This window comes from Trematomus bernacchii, unplaced genomic scaffold (assembly GCF_902827165.1).
Source record: "Trematomus bernacchii unplaced genomic scaffold, fTreBer1.1, whole genome shotgun sequence".
Taxonomy (NCBI): domain Eukaryota; kingdom Metazoa; phylum Chordata; class Actinopteri; order Perciformes; family Nototheniidae; genus Trematomus; species Trematomus bernacchii.
Genome location: NW_022987664.1, coordinates 153689 through 173832, shown reverse-complemented (window position 1 = coordinate 173832; position 20144 = coordinate 153689). Strand labels below are relative to the sequence as shown.

At 41.8% G+C, this 20144-nt stretch overlaps 1 protein-coding gene across 1 annotated transcript in view; it reads left to right on the top strand.

The window, feature by feature from the left end:
• Positions 1 to 20144, top strand: part of LOC117487103 (protein kinase C epsilon type-like) — a 101966-nt gene that overhangs the window by 59308 nt on the left and 22514 nt on the right. The window contains exon 11 of the mRNA XM_034135748.1: positions 9972 to 10126. Coding sequence (XP_033991639.1) covers positions 9972 to 10126 — 155 coding nt within the window. The remainder of the gene's footprint in view (positions 1 to 9971; positions 10127 to 20144) is intronic.

The following is a 20144-nucleotide window of genomic DNA, read 5'->3' as shown; positions in this document are numbered from 1 at the left end:
AGCTAACTTTAGCTATCTACTTAACAAGCTAACTAGCGAACGTGAGCTATCTGTCCATCACACTTGCCAGCTAACGTTAGCTTTCTACTTTACAACCTAATTAGCGAACGTGAGCCATCTATCCATCAGACTTGCCAGCTAACGTTAGCCTTCTATTTAACAAGCTAGCAAGCTAATGTTAACTTGCTAGCTTTGGCCAAATGTGTGGCTGTCATCATTGATAAAGGAATTCATATTTAACACTTGTTGTGTGGACCTGTGTCTACGTTCAGGCAGTGAAAGTTATTATAAACAAATTGTTGACGTGGTTTTCTTAAGTCGACCGGTTGCTCTTAGACAGCCTGAATATTTTATATTTGTCTCTGTGAGGGCCTATATAAAGACAGACATTACATTTAAGTAGACACCTTCAGAAAAGACAAAACTCTAAACTATCCTGCTGACACGCTTCATATCCTCTCTAAAGACAGTAAGAAATACAGTACAAAACTACACAGATAACCCTTTACCGCTCTCTCTCTCACACACACACACACACACACGCACACGCACACGCAGACACACACACGCACTTCACTTGATCATGGCTTCCCTGACCTTCCTGGAAATGTGTTTCTCATTAAACTGATCAGGACAAACTACTCACTTACTCTGGTTTTCTTTATTTATTTCTTTGACGGAGGAAATTTGAGTGTTTTGCTCATTTGTTTTTATGGGAACGAAGAGTAAGAAGATATTCTGTGGGAGGACAAGCCGCTCACTGCACACTCTTAACAAGCGTCAGAAATCATGAAGAACGACAGAGAGGGCAAATTTAACAAACACACACACACACACACACACACACACACACACACACACACACACACACACACACACACACACACACACACACACACACACACACACACACACACACACACACACACACACACACACACACACACACACACAGAGTGTAGGCACATGCGCATTGTGAAGCCCAAGTATGTGTCAGTATGTGGCAGTGAAGTGAGTTTCTCTTTACAAAACTACCCTGATTGGTGGTTTCTTGGGATGTTATTCAGGCATATACACACATGCACACACAAACACACATACACACACATGCAAACACACACATATACTGAACACTGAACACCCACACTAATTTGTTTGCTTTCTAAAACCTTTTTTCTGCAGTAACTGCATGCATTAGCTGCAGTAACTGCACTTCTACACTACCTTGTGCTTGATTAACTCTTCCCGTATCGCTGCTGTCTTTTCTGAAGAAGTCCAGAGTTTCCCTTTCACACATGTAGCTTAAAAACAGGATATTGTGTGTGTGAGAAGGGTTTTCACTTTCTGGATATACTCAGCTTGTGTTAGGCGAGGGGTGGCACCTGGATAAAGCATGCGAAAGGCACAACAGGACGCAAAATACGCTGCCGATTCATAATTTGGCCATAAAATAGGGTCTCTTAATGTTACTTGAATGTATCTGATCATTTTGACGTCTGCCCTTACAGAAAGTCACAAAATGTGTTCTTTTTCACCTTCAGATGTATGTTTTCTACCGGTTTAGCCATGAATTCGCCGTGAATTCTCTAGAAAATGTGAAGCTTCTTAACAGATGGACTTAACTGAACATCAGACTGACTTTATCACAAGGCTTTGTTGAATACTCGATTCTGATTGGTCAAATTGGACATTTCAGAGGTCTGGTAGTTAACGCTAGCAGACCGTTGCTCAGGAGAACAGACCGTTGCTAAGGAGAACACAACGTTGCTAAGGAGAACAGACCGTTGCTAAGGAGGATCAGGGAAGTCATATCAATCCGCAGCAAGAAGTCCGGCCAATTTAACGTCAGCTGTGGACATCAAACATTAGTTTTCTCCATCAGAAAACACTGTGGAATACTTTTTAATATACATTTTTATATTTGTGGAGAGCAGCAAACTTTGGACTTACATACGATCCATTTTAAATTACTTAAATAATTTTCTAAATCAATTTTGTGAGTCAAGTCTTTGGTTTCTTTAGTATGTAGCCTTGTAACGAGTGGCGGTCATTCATTCTCTCATAAGCAAAATAAAGGAAGTTTTTCCTTTTGCACATTCTGTAAAACATACAGCTTCATATACAGAGCGATTGCTGCTCAGTATGAGACACCAGCTTCATTTAACTGCACTGTTTTTTATAAGGACAAGCATTCTTGATCTGGTTCCAGGGCCACACACACACACACACACACACACACACACACACACACACACACACACACACACACACACACACACACACACACACACACACACACACACACACAATACACTCTGTTCCCCAATTACAATCATTTCCTGCCACCATCAGAGAGAAAAGAGAGAGAGCTGCTCTCCTCTTAAAGCTACAGTCCACCAAATACATATGTAACTCTCAAACAATGATTCACATATCAGGACAGTATGTACAAGAGGAGCAATACAGTTTATTTAAAGCTTTAATTGATTAGACTCAGCACAAACCAAAGTTGAATGAAATCTCAGATCTTCACTGTGTGGTAATGACTCGCAGCCAAACGCTAATGGCTCCTAATCTTCTGAGAAAAATAGGGCATTTTACTTGTACTAGTACAAAAGTTCAAACCCCACTTGTTGTTTTTTGTTCCCGGTTTCAACTGATTTTGATGAATGTGTTTACTGCAGAATCATGACGGCATGTCAGCGAGATTTCAGATATTTCTTCTTACAGATTTCATGTTGCATATGAATCACTTTTAAGTAGATTTATATAACCTGTGTCTCACTGGGATCTCACTTTCAGGGAGACATGATACTACTGTAACAAGATACCACTGTACAATAACATACAGTACATACAGTATGACACACATGTGTACTTTGTATATGTAGTACATTTTGGTCATTTAGCTACCAATACAGCGTGGTTCATATCAGCAATGTAATAGATTTGTATATGACTTTACCTCCGTCCTGTAAATGATCCTTTTCCATAGAAAACATGCTCTTTCACTTTAGAAACTGCAGCCAATTATTCAACTGGTGCTCCCTTCACTTGTATCTAAGTTATAAAGGGAATTATTTCTTATTTAATTTGATATTTTTATAGTTATAAAGGGAATTTAGCAGGCATATTTAGATATATATTTCTTACCTTTGTTTTTATTCTGCTTGCTTGTGTTGGACAACAAAGAAAGGGAAAGTATGAGTTAATGGCTTTTTGGGTTACATAAGATGCAAGTTGAGACATGCACTTAAAATAATACAGCAGGGTGGCATAGATATCACACACACACACACACACACACACACACACACACACACACACACACACACACACACACACACACACACACACACACACACACACACACACACACACAGACACACTCCTGCACACAGACAATGGTGAGATAACCATCGGGACGTTTTTGTTGATCTCCGGGATCATATGGGTGTGTAGTGTACCTATAGGAATGAGAGCGTGTGTGTGTGTGTGTGTCTGTGTGTTTGTCTGTCTGTGTGTGTATGTGTGTGTCTGTGTGTGTGTGTCTGTGTGTGCCAGTATCTGTACATTTGTAATTACACTCAGGAAATGTTTATTCATGTTTCGATTGGGTGGGACCAGCCGAGACTCTGGGTACATTTAAACAAACTATTTCGACATCCTCTCCAGAGAGAGAGAGAGAGAGAGAGAGAGACTGAGGTCAGCTTTAGAAACACAGAGGCTGCAGTCCAATAGTCCATTTAGCTTAGGAACCTTCCTAACGGAGTGAAATGACCCGGAAGTACCTCAGTGGCAGCCATGATAAGTGCCGTTCGAATTCTCTAAATGAAAGGAAAGGAGGTTTCAAACTTCCATTATAACCTCCTTTAGCTTAGGAACCACTGGACCTCCCTAACCGAAAGGCGAGGAGAAAATGCTGCCCCACAATGCCTTGCGGCCGCAGCATTTACAGTGACACAACATTCGGCCGTTCACGGAAGCAACCGATTATGACCGAGAAATGATATCATGAAAGTTACAGTGCTTATTAAGCATTTTAAAACGTAAGTGGTAAGTTGCCAAAGTGCTTTGTTTTGAACGTTCATCAGTATTATAATCAAAAAGAGAAATATGAACGTTAGTTTTTACTGAAATGATCAAATAAAGTCAACATTTCACAGTCTTTACTGAGCTGTGTGGGGTTTGTTCAACTTTTAAAAGATGTTTGAATGGTGATATACACAGTGATAGATATTAAGGACTAACGTTTATAATAAATACATTTCTATTGATTTTAAGATCTTTTCATGGTTCATACAATCATACGTATTGGGATCATTTGTATTAATGTGGACCGGAGGGAGAGGGTGACGAACATAAGTTTCACTTATGCTTTGACCGGCAGTGGCTCAGTCAGTAGGGGCTTGGACTGGGAGTTGTAGGGTCGCCGGTTCAAGTCCCCGACCAGACCTAAAATATGGAGTGTGGACTGCTACTTGGAGAGGTCCCAGTTCACCTCCTGCCCTGCCGTGGTGCCCTTGAGCAAGGCACCGGACACCACCCTTCCCCCCTCACTCCCATTGCTCCCCGGGCGCTGTACAATAGCTGCCCACTGCTCCTAGTACTAGACTCCTGGTACTAGGATGGGTTAAATGCAGAGGCCAAATTTCACTGTGTGCTGTGTGCTCTGCATGTGTGACCATTAAAGAGGGTTTCATCCCTCCCAATTCTTCTATTCTACTTTCCTTTTTTATTTCAATTACAACCTCGTTCATGAAGAATATGTTTCTCTGTTGTCCACGTTCATAAAGCATAAAACAACAGCATCAGAGCACTGTGCAGAGTCTCTAGATGAGTTTACAGTAGTCCCTCGTTCTTATTATACATCCATGTTGTAGTCCGCTGTATAGAAAACTGTAGTTTCCCCACAGCAGCAGACGCACATTTATGACGTCCACTGGCGCATCATAAATACGTTGGATAGTGGAGGTGCAGTCGGATTCTCAAAGCACCGATGTCTCTTCTCCTAAATCCTTTTGAATTCTCCTATCCACTATTCCTTAACCCCGTGACGTTTCACACAGAGGTCAAGGGATAGACGATAGGGGTAGACGATAGGGATAGACGATAGGGATAGACGATAGGAATAGACGATAGGGATAGACGATGGGGATAGACAATAGGAATAGACAATGGGGATAGACGATAGGGATAGACGATAGGAATAGACGATAGGGGTAGACGATAGGGATAGGCGATAGGGATAGACGATGGGGGTAGACGATAGGGATAGACGATGGGGGTAGACGATAGGGATAGACGATGGGGGTAGACGATAGGGGTAGACGATAGGGATAGACGATAGGGGTAGACGATAGGGATAGACGATAGGGATAGACAATAGGGATAGACGATGGGGGTAGACGATGGGGGTAGACAATAGGGATAGACGATAGGGGTAGACGATAGGGATAGACGATAGGGATAGACGATAGGGATAGACGATAGGGATAGACGATAGGGATAGACGATAGGGATAGACGATGGGGATAGACGATAGGGATAGACGATAGGGATAGACAATGGGGGTAGACGATAGAGGGTAGACGATAGGGGTAGACGATGGGGATAGACGATAGGGATAGACGATAGGGATAGACGATAGGAATAGACGATGGGGGTAGATGATAGGGATAGACGATAGGGATAGACAATGGGGATAGACGATGGGGGTAGACAATAGGGATAGACGATAGGGGTAGACGATAGGGATAGACGTTAGGGATAGACGATAGGGATAGACGATAGGGATAGACGATAGGGATAGACGATAGGGATAGACGATGGGGATAGACGATAGGGATAGACGATAGGGGTAGACGATAGGGATAGACGATAGGGGTAGACGATAGGGATAGACAATGGGGGTAGACGATAGGGGTAGACGATAGGGGTAGACGATGGGGATAGACGATAGGGATAGACGATAGGGATAGACGATAGGAATAGACGATGGGGGTAGACGATAGGGATAGACGATAGGGATAGACGATGGGGGTAGACGATAGGGATAGACGATAGGGGTAGACGATAGGGATAGACGATAGGGATAGACGATAGGGATAGACGATAGGGATAGACGATGGGGATAGACGATAGGGATAGACGATAGGGATAGACGATAGGGATAGACGATGGGGATAGACGATGGGGATAGACGATAGGGATAGACGATAGGGGTAGACGATAGGGATAGACGATAGGGATAGGCGATAGGGATAGACGATGGGGATAGACGATGGGGATAGACGATAGGGATAGACGATGGGAATAGACGATGGGGGTAGACGATAGGGATAGACGATAGGGATAGACGATGGGGGTAGACGATAGGGATAGACGATAGGGGTAGACGATAGGGATAGACGATAGGGATAGACGATAGGGATAGACGATAGGGATAGACGATGGGGATAGACGATAGGGATAGACGATAGGGATAGACGATAGGGATAGACGATGAGGGATAGACGATGGGGATAGACGATAGGGATAGACGATAGGGATAGACGATGGGGATAGACGATGGGGATAGACGATAGGGGTAGACGATAGGGATAGACGATAGGGATAGACGATAGGGATAGACGATGGGGATAGACGATGGGGATAGACGATAGGGATAGACGATAGGGATAGACGATAGGGATAGACGATAGGGATAGACGATAGGGATAGACGATGGGGATAGACGATGGGGATAGACGATGGGGGTAGACGATGGGAATAGACGATGGGGATAGACGATGGGGGTAGACGATGGGAATAGACGATGGGGATAGACGATGGGGATAGACGATGGGGATAGACGATGGGAATAGACGATGGGGGTAGACGATGGGGGTAGACGATGGGGGTAGACGATGGGGGTAGACGATAGGGGTAGACGATGGGGATAGACGATGGGGGTAGACAATGGGGGTAGACGATGGGGATAGACGATGGGGGTAGACGATAGGGATAGACGATAGGAATAGACGATGGGGATAGACGATGGGGGTAGACGATGGGGGTAGACGATGGGGGTAGACGATAGGGGTAGACGATAGGGGTAGACGATAGGGATAGACGATAGGGATAGACGATGGGGGTAGACGATAGGGACAGACGATAGGGGTAGACGATAGGGATAGACGATAGGGGTAGACGATAGGGGTAGACGATAGGGGTAGACGATAGGGGTAGACGATAGGGATAGACGATAGGGATAGACGATAGGGATAGACGATAGGGATAGACGATAGGGGTAGACGATGGGGGTAGACGATGGGGGTAGACGATGGGGGTAGACGATGGGGGTAGACGATGGGAATAGACGATGGGGATAGACGATGGGGATAGACGATGGGGATAGACGATGGGGATAGACGATGGGGATAGACGATGGGGATAGACGATGGGGATAGACGATGGGGATAGACGATAGGGGTAGACGATAGGGATAGACGATAGGAATAGACGATGGGGATAGACGATGGGGATAGACAATGGGGATAGACGATGGGGATAGACGATGGGGATAGACGATGGGGATAGACGATAGGGATAGACGATAGGAATAGACGATAGGGATAGACGTTAGGAGCAGATTTTTGGACTATTCGACTGCAGCCAGAGTCTGAATTTCGCCTCTCTGGCCGCCAGCTGATCAATTCAGGTCAAAATAATCAATAAGGAGCAACGTGTCAGTACATGTAGAGCAGATTAAAAGCTAGAAACTGCTGTGGTCTCACGTCACCTTACATACAGAGGATCCTCTCACTTGAATACAGTGGTGCAGTGATTATGTAATGTAAGCAATGCTTTTAATGTGTATTGTAATTGTTGTAAAGCACTTTGAGTTAAACTAGCCTTACCTTGGTTGATTTCCTCAGAGAAAAAGCATGAATTATGGTCAGGATTACAGAAATATTCCCCTCTTAAAGATACTGGATGATTGTATTATATATTATATACATTTGACAGCTTAAGTGTAAATGTAACTGGGAAGAAAACAGACTGGGAGGTAGTAGATGTTGAGAGTGAATGCTTGTGAGAAAGGTGCATACAGTACAATGGCTCCAAGGGACTGCTCCTGGCTTCTTATATAGGGAGCTGTTTATAACACAACACACACACACACACACACACACACACACACACACACACACACACACACACACACACACACACACACACACACACACACACACACACACACACACACACACACACACTTGCTCTGTCTTATTTCCTATATGAAGAAAGAGAGCTGGAATTCAGGAAGGGGGCCATTTTCCCCTGGAGCCAATTTTCAATACCAGGAGAATAGAGTCCGGAGGGCGCGGTATAAAGTGTGTGTGTGTGTGTGTGTGTGTGTGTGTGTGTCTGTGTGTGTGTGTGTGTGTGTTTCACAGGAAGTTGGGACAATCATAGTGTGCCGCAGAGCTGTGTATTCTGTGTTTTCTACCCAGAGGGCAGTCTGTGGGACATAACATCCTGAGGGTTTTATGTTGTAAAATACACACTTAAAATGTGGAATCTCTATATTGACACCATTATATTACAGCATTCATAAAGTAGTACAAAACTCAAGATACACTTCTGAGTGTCAATGAAGTTTTTCCAAAAATCTGACAGATTTCACACCTACAGAAATCATAGATCACAGGAATAGTTTTGATATGATTCAGCTTAAATATATGTTCGGGATTTATCAATAAGGTTTGAAAATGTTATACATTTTTTTTTTATAGAAAATCACAATTTACTATAAACATGTTTTACAATTTCAAGTAAAGACTTCCTAATATTTCCAGTTTGGATTATTTTTTTTTTAAACCTATATATTCACAACACCTTGTTTGTTACAGAAACTTTTTTTCAGATGTAATGTAAATATTTATTTAACATTTTTCCTCTTTGATATATTGAGAGGTTAATGATTTATTATGTCCTGTTGTGGTTTTGCTGAACTCTATCATTAAAGAGGCCTTATCATGCTGTTTGGGGTTCTCCCTTTCTCCTGCAGTGTGCTATGTAGTTCCCGAACATAGTGACATCACTATGGAACACTCGTGCTTCTATTGGCTAGCGCTCCAACACATTGCACGTGATAGGCTAAGGGGCGGGACATCTCAAATCGGTTGACCAATCACAACAGAGCCGGCCAGCTAACCAATCAGAGCAGACTGGGCTCTGGTTTCAGACAGAGGGTGAAAATAGGTGCTGCAGCACAGACAGTATGAGAACAATAAAGAGCTTTTTGAACATTAAAGCATGGAGACATGTCACAGTAGAGACACTACATACTGATATACACCTGAACATCAGCAGGAGAGGACTCTTTAAAGTAGAGACACTACATACTGATATACACCTGAACATCAGCAGGAGAGGACTCTTTAAAGTAGAGACACTACATACTGATATACACCTGAACATCAGCAGGAGAGGACTCTTTAAAGTAGAGACACTACATACTGATATACACCTGAACATCAGCAGGAGAGGACTCTTTAAAGTAGAGACACTACATACTGATATACACCTGAACATCAGCAGGAGAGGACTCTTTAAAGTAGAGACACTACATACTGATATACACCTGAACATCAGCAGGAGAGGACTCTTTAAAGTAGAGACACTACATACTGATATACACCTGAACATCAGGAGGAGAGGACTCTTTAAAGTAGAGACACTACATACTGATATACACCTGCACATCAGCAGGAGAGGACTCTTTAAAGTAGAGACACTACATACTGATATACACCTGAACATTAGCAGGAGAGGACTCTTTAAAGTAGACACTACATACTGATATACACCTGAACATCAGCAGGAAAGGACTCTTTAAAGTAGAGACACTACATACTGATATGAATCTGGAAAAGAGCAGAATGTGTTCATTTCTCACATGTGTCTCCCCCGCTTCTCTGCAGGACCGCCTGTTCTTCGTGATGGAGTACGTGAACGGAGGCGACCTGATGTTTCAGATCCAGAGATCGAGGAAGTTCGACGAGGCCAGATCTCGTTTCTACGCCGCCGAGGTCACGTCCGCTCTGATGTTCCTGCACCGGCACGGAGTCATATACAGGTAACCGTGCTAACAGGTAACCGTGCCCACAGGTTTAACCGTGCTAACTGGTAAACGTGCTAACAGGTAACCGTGCCAACAGTGCTAGCATCCAGGTCGCACAGTAAGAAATACGATGGGATTCATCATTTTGCACCGTTTTTCTCATTACCATTGAAAAATATATTCAAATTCTCATTTTTAAGAGAATCTGTACCAAACAAATGTGTTTTGTTAGGTCTATTCATATAATATGGAATATAGGATGCAACTTGTAGGCCGGGATATCACTGCAGCTCTACTAAACTTTATAAAATGTGTATTTTAACACATTTGTACTAGGGCTGTCAAGTTAACGCGTTAACGCAAAAAACAAATTAACGCCACTAATTATTTTAACGCGATTAACGCATGTGTATTTTTTGTCCTCGGCCGCCGTAGTTTCAGAGCGCATCGAGTGTAAAATACCATCTACAAGCTGATGCTGACAGCCCCGCTCCTGCTGCCCGCTTGTGGCAGACCACACTTCCACGCTCACCGGCAGGCCCGGACTGGCCATCGGGAGGACCGGGAGGGTGTGTGTATGTGTGGCGCGAGCGAAGCACACCTTACGTGTTGTTGTTAGCATCTGGTGCTAGCTAGCTGAGCTAACGGATATAAGGAGCTGTTTCAATGAAAACAGAGGAGCGACATTTCGCCGACAACTGCGCCGAGCACTTGACTTTATGCAGGTAGCCAGACAGCACACTCAGCACGGATAGTGCCGCAACACAGCTCATACACACAGGCATATATGCCTTGAGCTGCACATAGCTCCAACGATCCATCACAGTGTCTCCACATTCTCTCTCTCACACACACACACACACACACACACACACACACACACACACACACACACACACACACACACACACACACACACACACACACACACACACACACACACACACACACACACATTATTGTATGAGAGAGGTTCCAGGTTGAATTGAGGCGAATATTTGTAATGTTCAGGTTGTTGTGTTTAATATTCATGAGAATATTTGTCATTGTTCAAATGATAATAAACAAACATATAAAGCATAGTTGTCCACTCATATGTTGATAAGAGTATTAAAAACTTGAAAAATATCCCTCTAAGGTACATTTAGAACAGATAAAAAATGTGCGATTAATTTGCGATTAACTATGGACAATCATGCGATTAATCGCGATTAATCGCGATTAAATATTTTAATCGACTGACAGCCCTAATTTGTACACTTTTCCACGTGTCTTAATGTGATTTCGATGATTTTGAGCTGCCACATTACACTTGGTGCAACAATACTTTGCTTCACTTTTCAATTCTTTGCATATTTGAGCAGAAGCAGGAGTCTAACCTCAGACTCAGATCCGTTAATCCTTCGTTCACTGTGCAGCGTGGACCTGCTGCTTATTTGATTTAGTGCCTCCAACTGAGATATGCGTCTCCATTACCAGACCTATATAAATTCCTGGGAAACAGACAAAATAAACATTAAGTGAAACTCCCAGCTTTAATAAAGAGGAATATTCTACAGTAACGTATCACTAAAGTGCAATAAACAGGACTTGAACTCATCTTGTCCGCCTTAATCTTTGCATGAATGTGCTGTTTATTCAGCTAAGAAACATATCTGTGCAACGTTAAATGATCTCTACATTTTACAAAAGAAGCTCTCATTGGTCTTGCTCTTATTGTCTTCTTTCCTGAGACTTAATATGGTTTCCAAATGTCATCTAATGTCTTACACTGGGTTAATACTGTGGACAGGTACTAGGTCTAGCACAGCATTTGCTACCAGGCTGCAAAAAACGAAATGACTCTGCAAACAAACCTGAGGCCAGAGTGCAGACTTCTGCAATCCCAGGCTTTATCTTGCAATGATAACAACACTGAAAAGTAATGAGTGTGTCTGTCCTGTAAATTGGATGTCTTCCGTAATACTATTCATACTTTTATTTTTTATAGGTCATTACTTTTGCCCTTGCTTCATTCTTTCTCCAAGTTTCATGAAAGTCGGGCTAGTAGTATTTCTGTAATCGTGCTGTCAGACAAACCAACGATACCAAAAACATGACCTTCTTCGTAATAATGATTGGCTATTGTATGATATGTTTGGGGTAATCTAGTGGTGCAGTATTATTGTTACGCAGCGTCCACACAGCGGCGTACGTTGAAGCTTGCCGGTGGGCGTGTCTGAAACTCGACTAACAACCAATCACATGAATCTCCCGCCCCTGACACACAAGCACGCGGTTCGATTAGCTAGAGCTTGTACTGGCATATGATTTGATTGGCTGACGCTTCCGTCGAAGCTTCAAAAGTAGAACATTGCTCTACTTTTGAAGCGAACAACGCGAGCAAAGCGAACAACGCGAGCAAAGCGAAGCGACGGAACCACAATGTTCGGCAAAGCGTGACGTCAGCCCATTCAAAGTGAATGGGCAGAAGCGTTGAAGCTTCAACGCACGCCACCGTGTGGACGGGCCGTTAGCATCCCAAAGGCTTCTTGACAAAAAGCCAGTGGGATTTCTTTGATTTGATTTTGGAAAATTGCAGAAAATGATATCTGTGGCAAACAAACATTTACGATACAAACTCATTTAGATGTGAGGGTGTCGTTTTTCTCATACTGATATTCTGAACAAACTGTGCTGTTGTATTTGCTGTAAAGTGTCTTTACTGTAGGGTATTTTTATTATATGTACAGCACTTTGGCTCGACCAAAAATCGTTTAAAAATGTGCTATATAAATAAAACTTGATTTGATTTGATTTGATTTAATTTCATAGAACAAAACGGTTAAAATCTCTTCAGCTTGTGTTCACCACAGACCTTATTTCAGGATAACAGCCAAAAACACGTTCAGAAAACCATTGATTCATAGACGAGGGGACAGCAAGTGGTGATTCATTTTGGGGTTTTAGGACTCAATACAGCACCCCTTCTATGAATCTAAACTAGGTGCAATTTTTGGGATTGTCATGTCCTGTAAATTCCCCCAATGTTTTGTTTTCTACATTGGCTGATATTTGGATATGGTTGCCATCTTGGCTTGACAATTTGATCTTGATTTAAATATCTCAGCAAATATATGTAAAATGTTTCGCTTTGTTTGGATCAAATCCTTCAGTAAACGGACCTTTGAACGTAAAGCCATGTTTGTTGAGTGCATACTGTGTTCAATCATACTGAAAAAACATGTTTTTACCAATAAACTCAAACCCTCTGACCCATGAAGTGCTGCGTGTTGGTCTGCAGGTCCAGATTACCTCAGGTTCTGTTATCAGTGTGTGTGTGTGTGTGTGTGTGTGTGTGTGTGTGTGTGTGTGTGTGTGTGTGTGTGTGTGTGTGTGTGTGTGTGTGTGTGTGTGTGTGTGTGTGTGTGTGTGTGTGTGTGTGTGTGTGTGTGTGTGTGTGTGTGTGTGTGTGTGCCCTTCATTGTCCGTGTACCTGGCCTCACAGAGTCATGAATATACAAAACGTTGGCATATAAACACAGACACGATGTCCCCAGATTGAGGAAGCAGGCGGGGAACATGAATCTGTGAGAGTATTGTTTGGTGTTCGGGAAAGAGAGGTCGGTTAAACTCGACAGAAGATGGTTTCATGTACAGTCCCCATTAATTTACTGGTACTAAAACAGTACATTTGGCAGCTTTAACATGGCAAATCTCCAGCTGTTGTCCTCGGCTAGATGATAATACACACCCTAAAAGCACAATACATCACAAGGGTTAATTAAGAAGAAAGGAGGAAAGACAAGAATATAGAGGAGATAGGATAAAAGAGAACAGTCACATTAAATTGTAAAACCACAGGTAATGCGGGACATACAGGCATTAAAGGCATTAGCACCGATGATAATAATAATACATTTGATGTGTAAAGCACCTCTCATTACTAAAAGCAATCCCAAAGTGCTACAAGGGGCATACAAGTCAATGTAGTTTACATAACAATAAAGTGTGGCACAGAAGCAACACATAACATCCACACACGTTACTACATACAGAATATGTCACGTCCAACAACAATCACATAGGGGAAGTGAACAGAAACACGGGGCAACATCCATGATCGTTACATACAGAGGTGGGAAGTATTGGAGTACAAATACTTTGTTACTGTACTCAAGTACATGTTTCTGGTATCAGTACTTTACTCCACTATTTATTTTTCTGACGACTTTTTACTTTGACTTCTTACATGTTGAACCCAAATACCTGTACTTTCTACTTCTTACATTTTAAACCCAAATACCTGTACTTTCTACTTCTTACATTTTAAACCCAAATACCTGTACTTTCTACTTCTTACATGTTGAACACAAATACCTGTACTTTCTACTTCTTACATTTTGAACACAAATACCTGTACTTTCTACTTCTTACATGTTGAACCCAAATACCTGTACTTTCTACTTCTTACATGTTGAACACAAATACCTGTACTTTCTACTTCTTACATTTTAAACCCAAATACCTGTACTTTCTACTTCTTACATGTTGAACACAAATACCTGTACTTTCTACTTCTTACATTTTGAACCCAAATACCTGTACTTTCTACTTCTTACATTTTGAACCCAAATACCTGTACTTTCTAGTTCTTACATGTTGAACACAAATACCTGTACTTTCTACTTCTTACATGTTGAACTCAAATACCTGTACTTTCTACTTCTTACATGTTGAACACAAATACCTGTACTTTCTACTTCTTACATGTTGAACACAAATACCTGTACTTTCTACTTCTTACATGTTGAACTCAAATACCTGTACTTTCTACTTCTTACATGTTGAACACAAATACCTGTACTTTCTACTTCTTACATGTTGAACTCAAATACCTGTACTTTCTACTTCTTACATGTTGAACACAAATACCTGTACTTTCTACTTCTTACATTTTGAACACAAATACTTGTACTTTCTACTTCTCACATGTTGAACACAAATACCTGTACTTTCTACTTCTTACATGTTGAACCCAAATACCTGTACTTTCTACTTCTTACATGTTGAACCCAAATACCTGTACTTTCTACTTCTTACATGTTGAACACAAATACCTGTACTTTCTACTTCTTACATGTTGAACACAAATACCTGTACTTTCTACTTCTCTCATTTCCCAAACAGGCTGGTTCCTTTAGTTTGAATGTGTGTTTGGTGGCGTGATCATTATTATTTAGAGTCATTGCGTGCCTATTGATTTGAACACGATCCGTGTATCCATCATTTCCTGGTCTTCTCTAAAGAAGAGGGACCAATGAAAACGTTGTCATGTTGCCGTTGTTCAGCATGGAAACATTCATTAGCTAACAATGACATTATTGTTCTATTAATATAAAGGGAGGTCAGGTACTCTTTAAAACAGCTGCTAGTTATGGGTACTTTTTACTGAAGTACATTTCAAAGCCCTCTTTACTTTTACTTGAGTAAAGAAGATTAGTCAGTACTTCTACTTTTACCAGAGTATTTTTAAACATGAGTATCTGTACTTCTACTTGAGTAAAGGATGTGTGTACTTTTGCCTTCTCTGATCACATATCACTTGCATGTGTTTAATCAGATGGCAATGTATCATCAATGTACTTATTTGACCTTCAGACAACTTGCAATTTGTCTGTTAAACTAAGAAATACTTCAATTAAACAAACAAAATGACTTCTACAAAAAAGGCAATGTTAGGACAAACATTAATTCCTGGTTTTTACTAATCGGTTTCACTATGTAGTTATTTCGGCATCATTTTGATAAGTGTATTACATTGAGTCATGGCGAAATATGTTAATTTTGTTGTTGGTGTCTACGTGGAGATAAGCCCCGCCTCCTTGCAAGCGCACGTAGTTTGATTGACGCGAGTAAACACAAATCTTCCCTTGGTAACCGGCGTGAACACACCTTAAGAAAATGTGGAAGAAAAACCAAATCACCCATTTTATATCAATTTTCGACACACACACACATAATGATAATAATACTAATAGATTAAATGTGTATAGCGCCTTTCAAGGGACCTAAGGCCGCTTTACATGGTGAACAAACAAACAAACAAAAGGGGCAAATAATAAAGTATTGCACATGCATTTAATCACAAAAAAGATCCATAAACCTGAGAGGATTAAATCAGACGTCTTGTTATTCAGACTTTTTAGCGCCATGCTCTCAGTCTGCCGACTAGCTCTCATTGTTTCACACTGTTTCTGTAACATTGAAGATAATAAGCACCATACACTTTAACTGTGTGTGTGTGTGTGTGTGTGTGTGTGTGTGTGTGTGTGTGTGTGTGTGTGTGTGTGTGTGTGTGTGTGTGTGTGTGTGTGTGTGTGTGTGTGTGTGTGTGTGTGTGTGTGTGTGTGTGTGTGTGTGTGTGTGTGTGTGTGTGTGTGTGTGTTTCTTCGGGTTGGCACAATTGAATCCATATCAGCCATCAAGGTCAGAGCCAAAAGGTTGCAGCTTAACGTCGTTTTTGTATTATTTCTGGCAAAACCAGGTTTTAAAGTGAGACTCCACCCAAAGTCTGTCCCTGAGTATCACGCGCTGAATGTAGGCAAGAAAAAGTGTGTTATTACCCGAAATAAAACAGACCCTGAGGCTGGATGCATGCCACCTACAATACATTCCAATTATTTTCAAAGAAATATGAATAATATATATATTTTTACTTAGAAAATCCAAAGTTTGTTTGCCACAGAGATTATTTTCTGCAATAATCCAAAATTGTGAGGTTTACATCCGGGTCGGCCGACAGAACTACGAACAATTACTACTTTTTTCTTTCAACACTGTTCTCACTGTGCTGTTTTGATCGTGAATATGACTGTCAGAGGTCGGCAGGTACACACACACACACACACACACACACACACACACACACACACACACACACACACAGAGAGAGACACACAAACACACACACACACACACACACACACACACACACACACACACACACAGAGAGAGACACACAAACACACACACACACACACACACACACACACACACACCCAGAGAGAGACACACAAACACACACACACACACACACACACACACACACACACACACACACACCCAGAGAGAGAGACACACAAACACACACACACACACACACACACACACACACACACACACACTTCTGCATGCTTTTTGTGCAGAAAATAAAATGTTAACACACACTAACATGCATTTCTCTGTGTGTGTGGGTGTGTGTGTGTGTGTGTCTGTGTGTGTGTGTGTGTGTGTGTGTGTGTGTTTGTGTGTCTCTCTCTGGGTGTGTGTGTGTGTGTGTGTGTGTGTGTGTGTGTGTGTGTGTGTGTGTGTAATAACCAGAGGAGGATGAACAACAAGTGTTTTGGGAACATTTTGTCCCGACTCTCCCTCCTTGTTTCCGCCTCCCTCTCCTCGCCCCTCCTCCCTCTGATGTTCTTCTTCTCTCACAGCAGCCCCTCGTCAATGAACTCTCTGATTTAGTAAAGAAGAGATCTCACTTTGAGACGCATTTTCTGTACTTTTTTAACTTCACTGAGGTCTATGAGAGTTTGATGTTTGGGTGTGATAGAGTCAACAGAGTTAGAGCAGACAGAGGTGTTTTTTCTCTAAGTATAGGGATACTTTGAACACCCCTCACATCAGTGTTTGAAGCTGCCTTATCACAAGTAACTGTTTCTCAAAGAGGCTTATTCTGCTTTTTTGGGTTTCCTGTAGTTACACAGATTTTAATGTAAATGATCTGAAAAGGCTAAAATCCCTGTGTAGTGGCATCACTATGTAAAACTCGCGCTCCTATTGGCTAGAGCTCCAACACATTGTACGTGATAGACTAAGGGGTTGACCAATCACAACAGAGCCGGCAGCTAACCAATCAGAGCAGACTGGGCTCTGGTTTCAGACAGAGGGTGAAAAGAGGTGCTGCAGCACAGGCAGTATGAGAAAAATAAAGAGCTTTTTGAACATTAAAGCATGGAGACATGTCCCAGTAGAGTCACTACATACTGATATACACCTGAACATCAGCAGGAGAGGACTCTTTAAAGTAGATACACTACATACTGATATACACCTGAACATCAGCAGGAGAGGACTCTTTAAAGTAGATACACTACATACTGATATACACCTGGACATCAGCAGGAGAGGACTCTTTAAAGTAGAGACACTACATACTGATATACACCTGAACATCAGCAGGAGAGGACTCTTTAAAGTAGAGACACTACATACTGATATACACCTGAACATCAGCAGGAGAGGACTCTTTAAAGTAGAGATGCTACATACTGATATACACCTGAACATCAGCAGGAGAGGACTCTTTAAAGTAGAGACACTACATACTGATATACACCTGAACATCAGCAGGAGAGGACTCTTTAAAGAAGAGACACTACATACTGATATACACCTGAACATCAGCAGGAGAGGACTCTTTAAGTAGAGACACTACATACTGATATACACCTGAACATCAGCAGGAGAGGACTCTTTAAAGTGGAGACTCTTCATACTGATATACACCTGAACATCAGCAGGAGAGGACTCTTTAAAGTAGAGACACTACATACTGATATACACCTGAACATCAGCAGGAGAGGACTCTTTAAAGTAGAGACACTACATACTGATATACACCTGAACATCAGCAGGAGAGGACTCTTTAAAGTAGAGACTCTTCATACTGATATACACCTGAACATCAGCAGGAGAGGACTCTTTAAAGTAGAGACACTACATACTAATATGATCCTGAATATCAGCAGGAGAGGACTCTTTAAAGTAGAGACACTACATACTGATATACACCTGAACATCAGCAGGAGAGGACACTTTAAAGTGGAGACTCTTCATACTGATATACACCTGAACATCAGCAGGAGAGGACTCTTTAAAGTAGAGACACTACATACTGATATACACCTGAACATCAGCAGGAGAGGACTCTTTAAAGTAGAGACACTACATACTGATATACACCTGAACATCAGCAGGAGAGGACTCTTTAAAGTAGAGACTCTTCATACTGATATACACCTGAACATCAGCAGGAGAGGACTCTTTAAAGTAGAGACACTACATACTAATATGATCCTGAATATCAGCAGGAGAGGACTCTTTAAAGTAGAGACACTACATACTGATATACACCTGAACATCAGCAGGAGAGGACTCTTTAAAGTAGAGACACTACATACTGATATACACCTGAACATCAGCAGGAGAGGACTCTTTAAAGTGGAGACTCTTCATACTGATATACACCTGAACATCAGCAGGAGAGGACTCTTTAAAGTAGAGACACTACATACTGATATACACCTGAACATCAGCAGGAGAGGACTCTTTAAAGTAGAGACACTACATACTGATATACACCTGAACATCAGCAGGAGAGGACTCTTTAAAGTAGAGACTCTTCATACTGATATACACCTGAACATCAGCAGGAGAGGACTCTTTAAAGTAGAGACACTACATACTAATATGATCCTGAATATCAGCAGGAGAGGACTCTTTAAAGTAGAGACACTACATACTGATATACACCTGAACATCAGCAGGAGAGGACTCTTTAAAGTAGAGACACTACATACTGATATACACCTGAACATCAGCAGGAGAGGACTCTTTAAAGTAGAGACTCTTCATACTGATATACACCTGAACATCAGCAGGAGAGGACTCTTTAAAGTAGAGACACTACATACTAATATGATCCTGAATATCAGCAGGAGAGGACTCTTTAAAGTAGAGACACTACATACTAATATGATCCTGAAAATTAGAATACTAAGTCCTCGCTAAATAATAACGTGTGTGTGTGTGTGTGTGTGTGTGTGTGTGTGTGTGTGTTTGTGTTGACGGCAGGGTGAGGGAGTTTAGAGAGAGAGGGAGAGAGAGAGAGGTTAGCTGTCAGAGCACAGGGTTGCCGCTGAGGACGTAATGGAAAAATCACTCAAGATTAACATGAAACACAGGAAATGCTCTCAATTGAGCCTGATTGCCG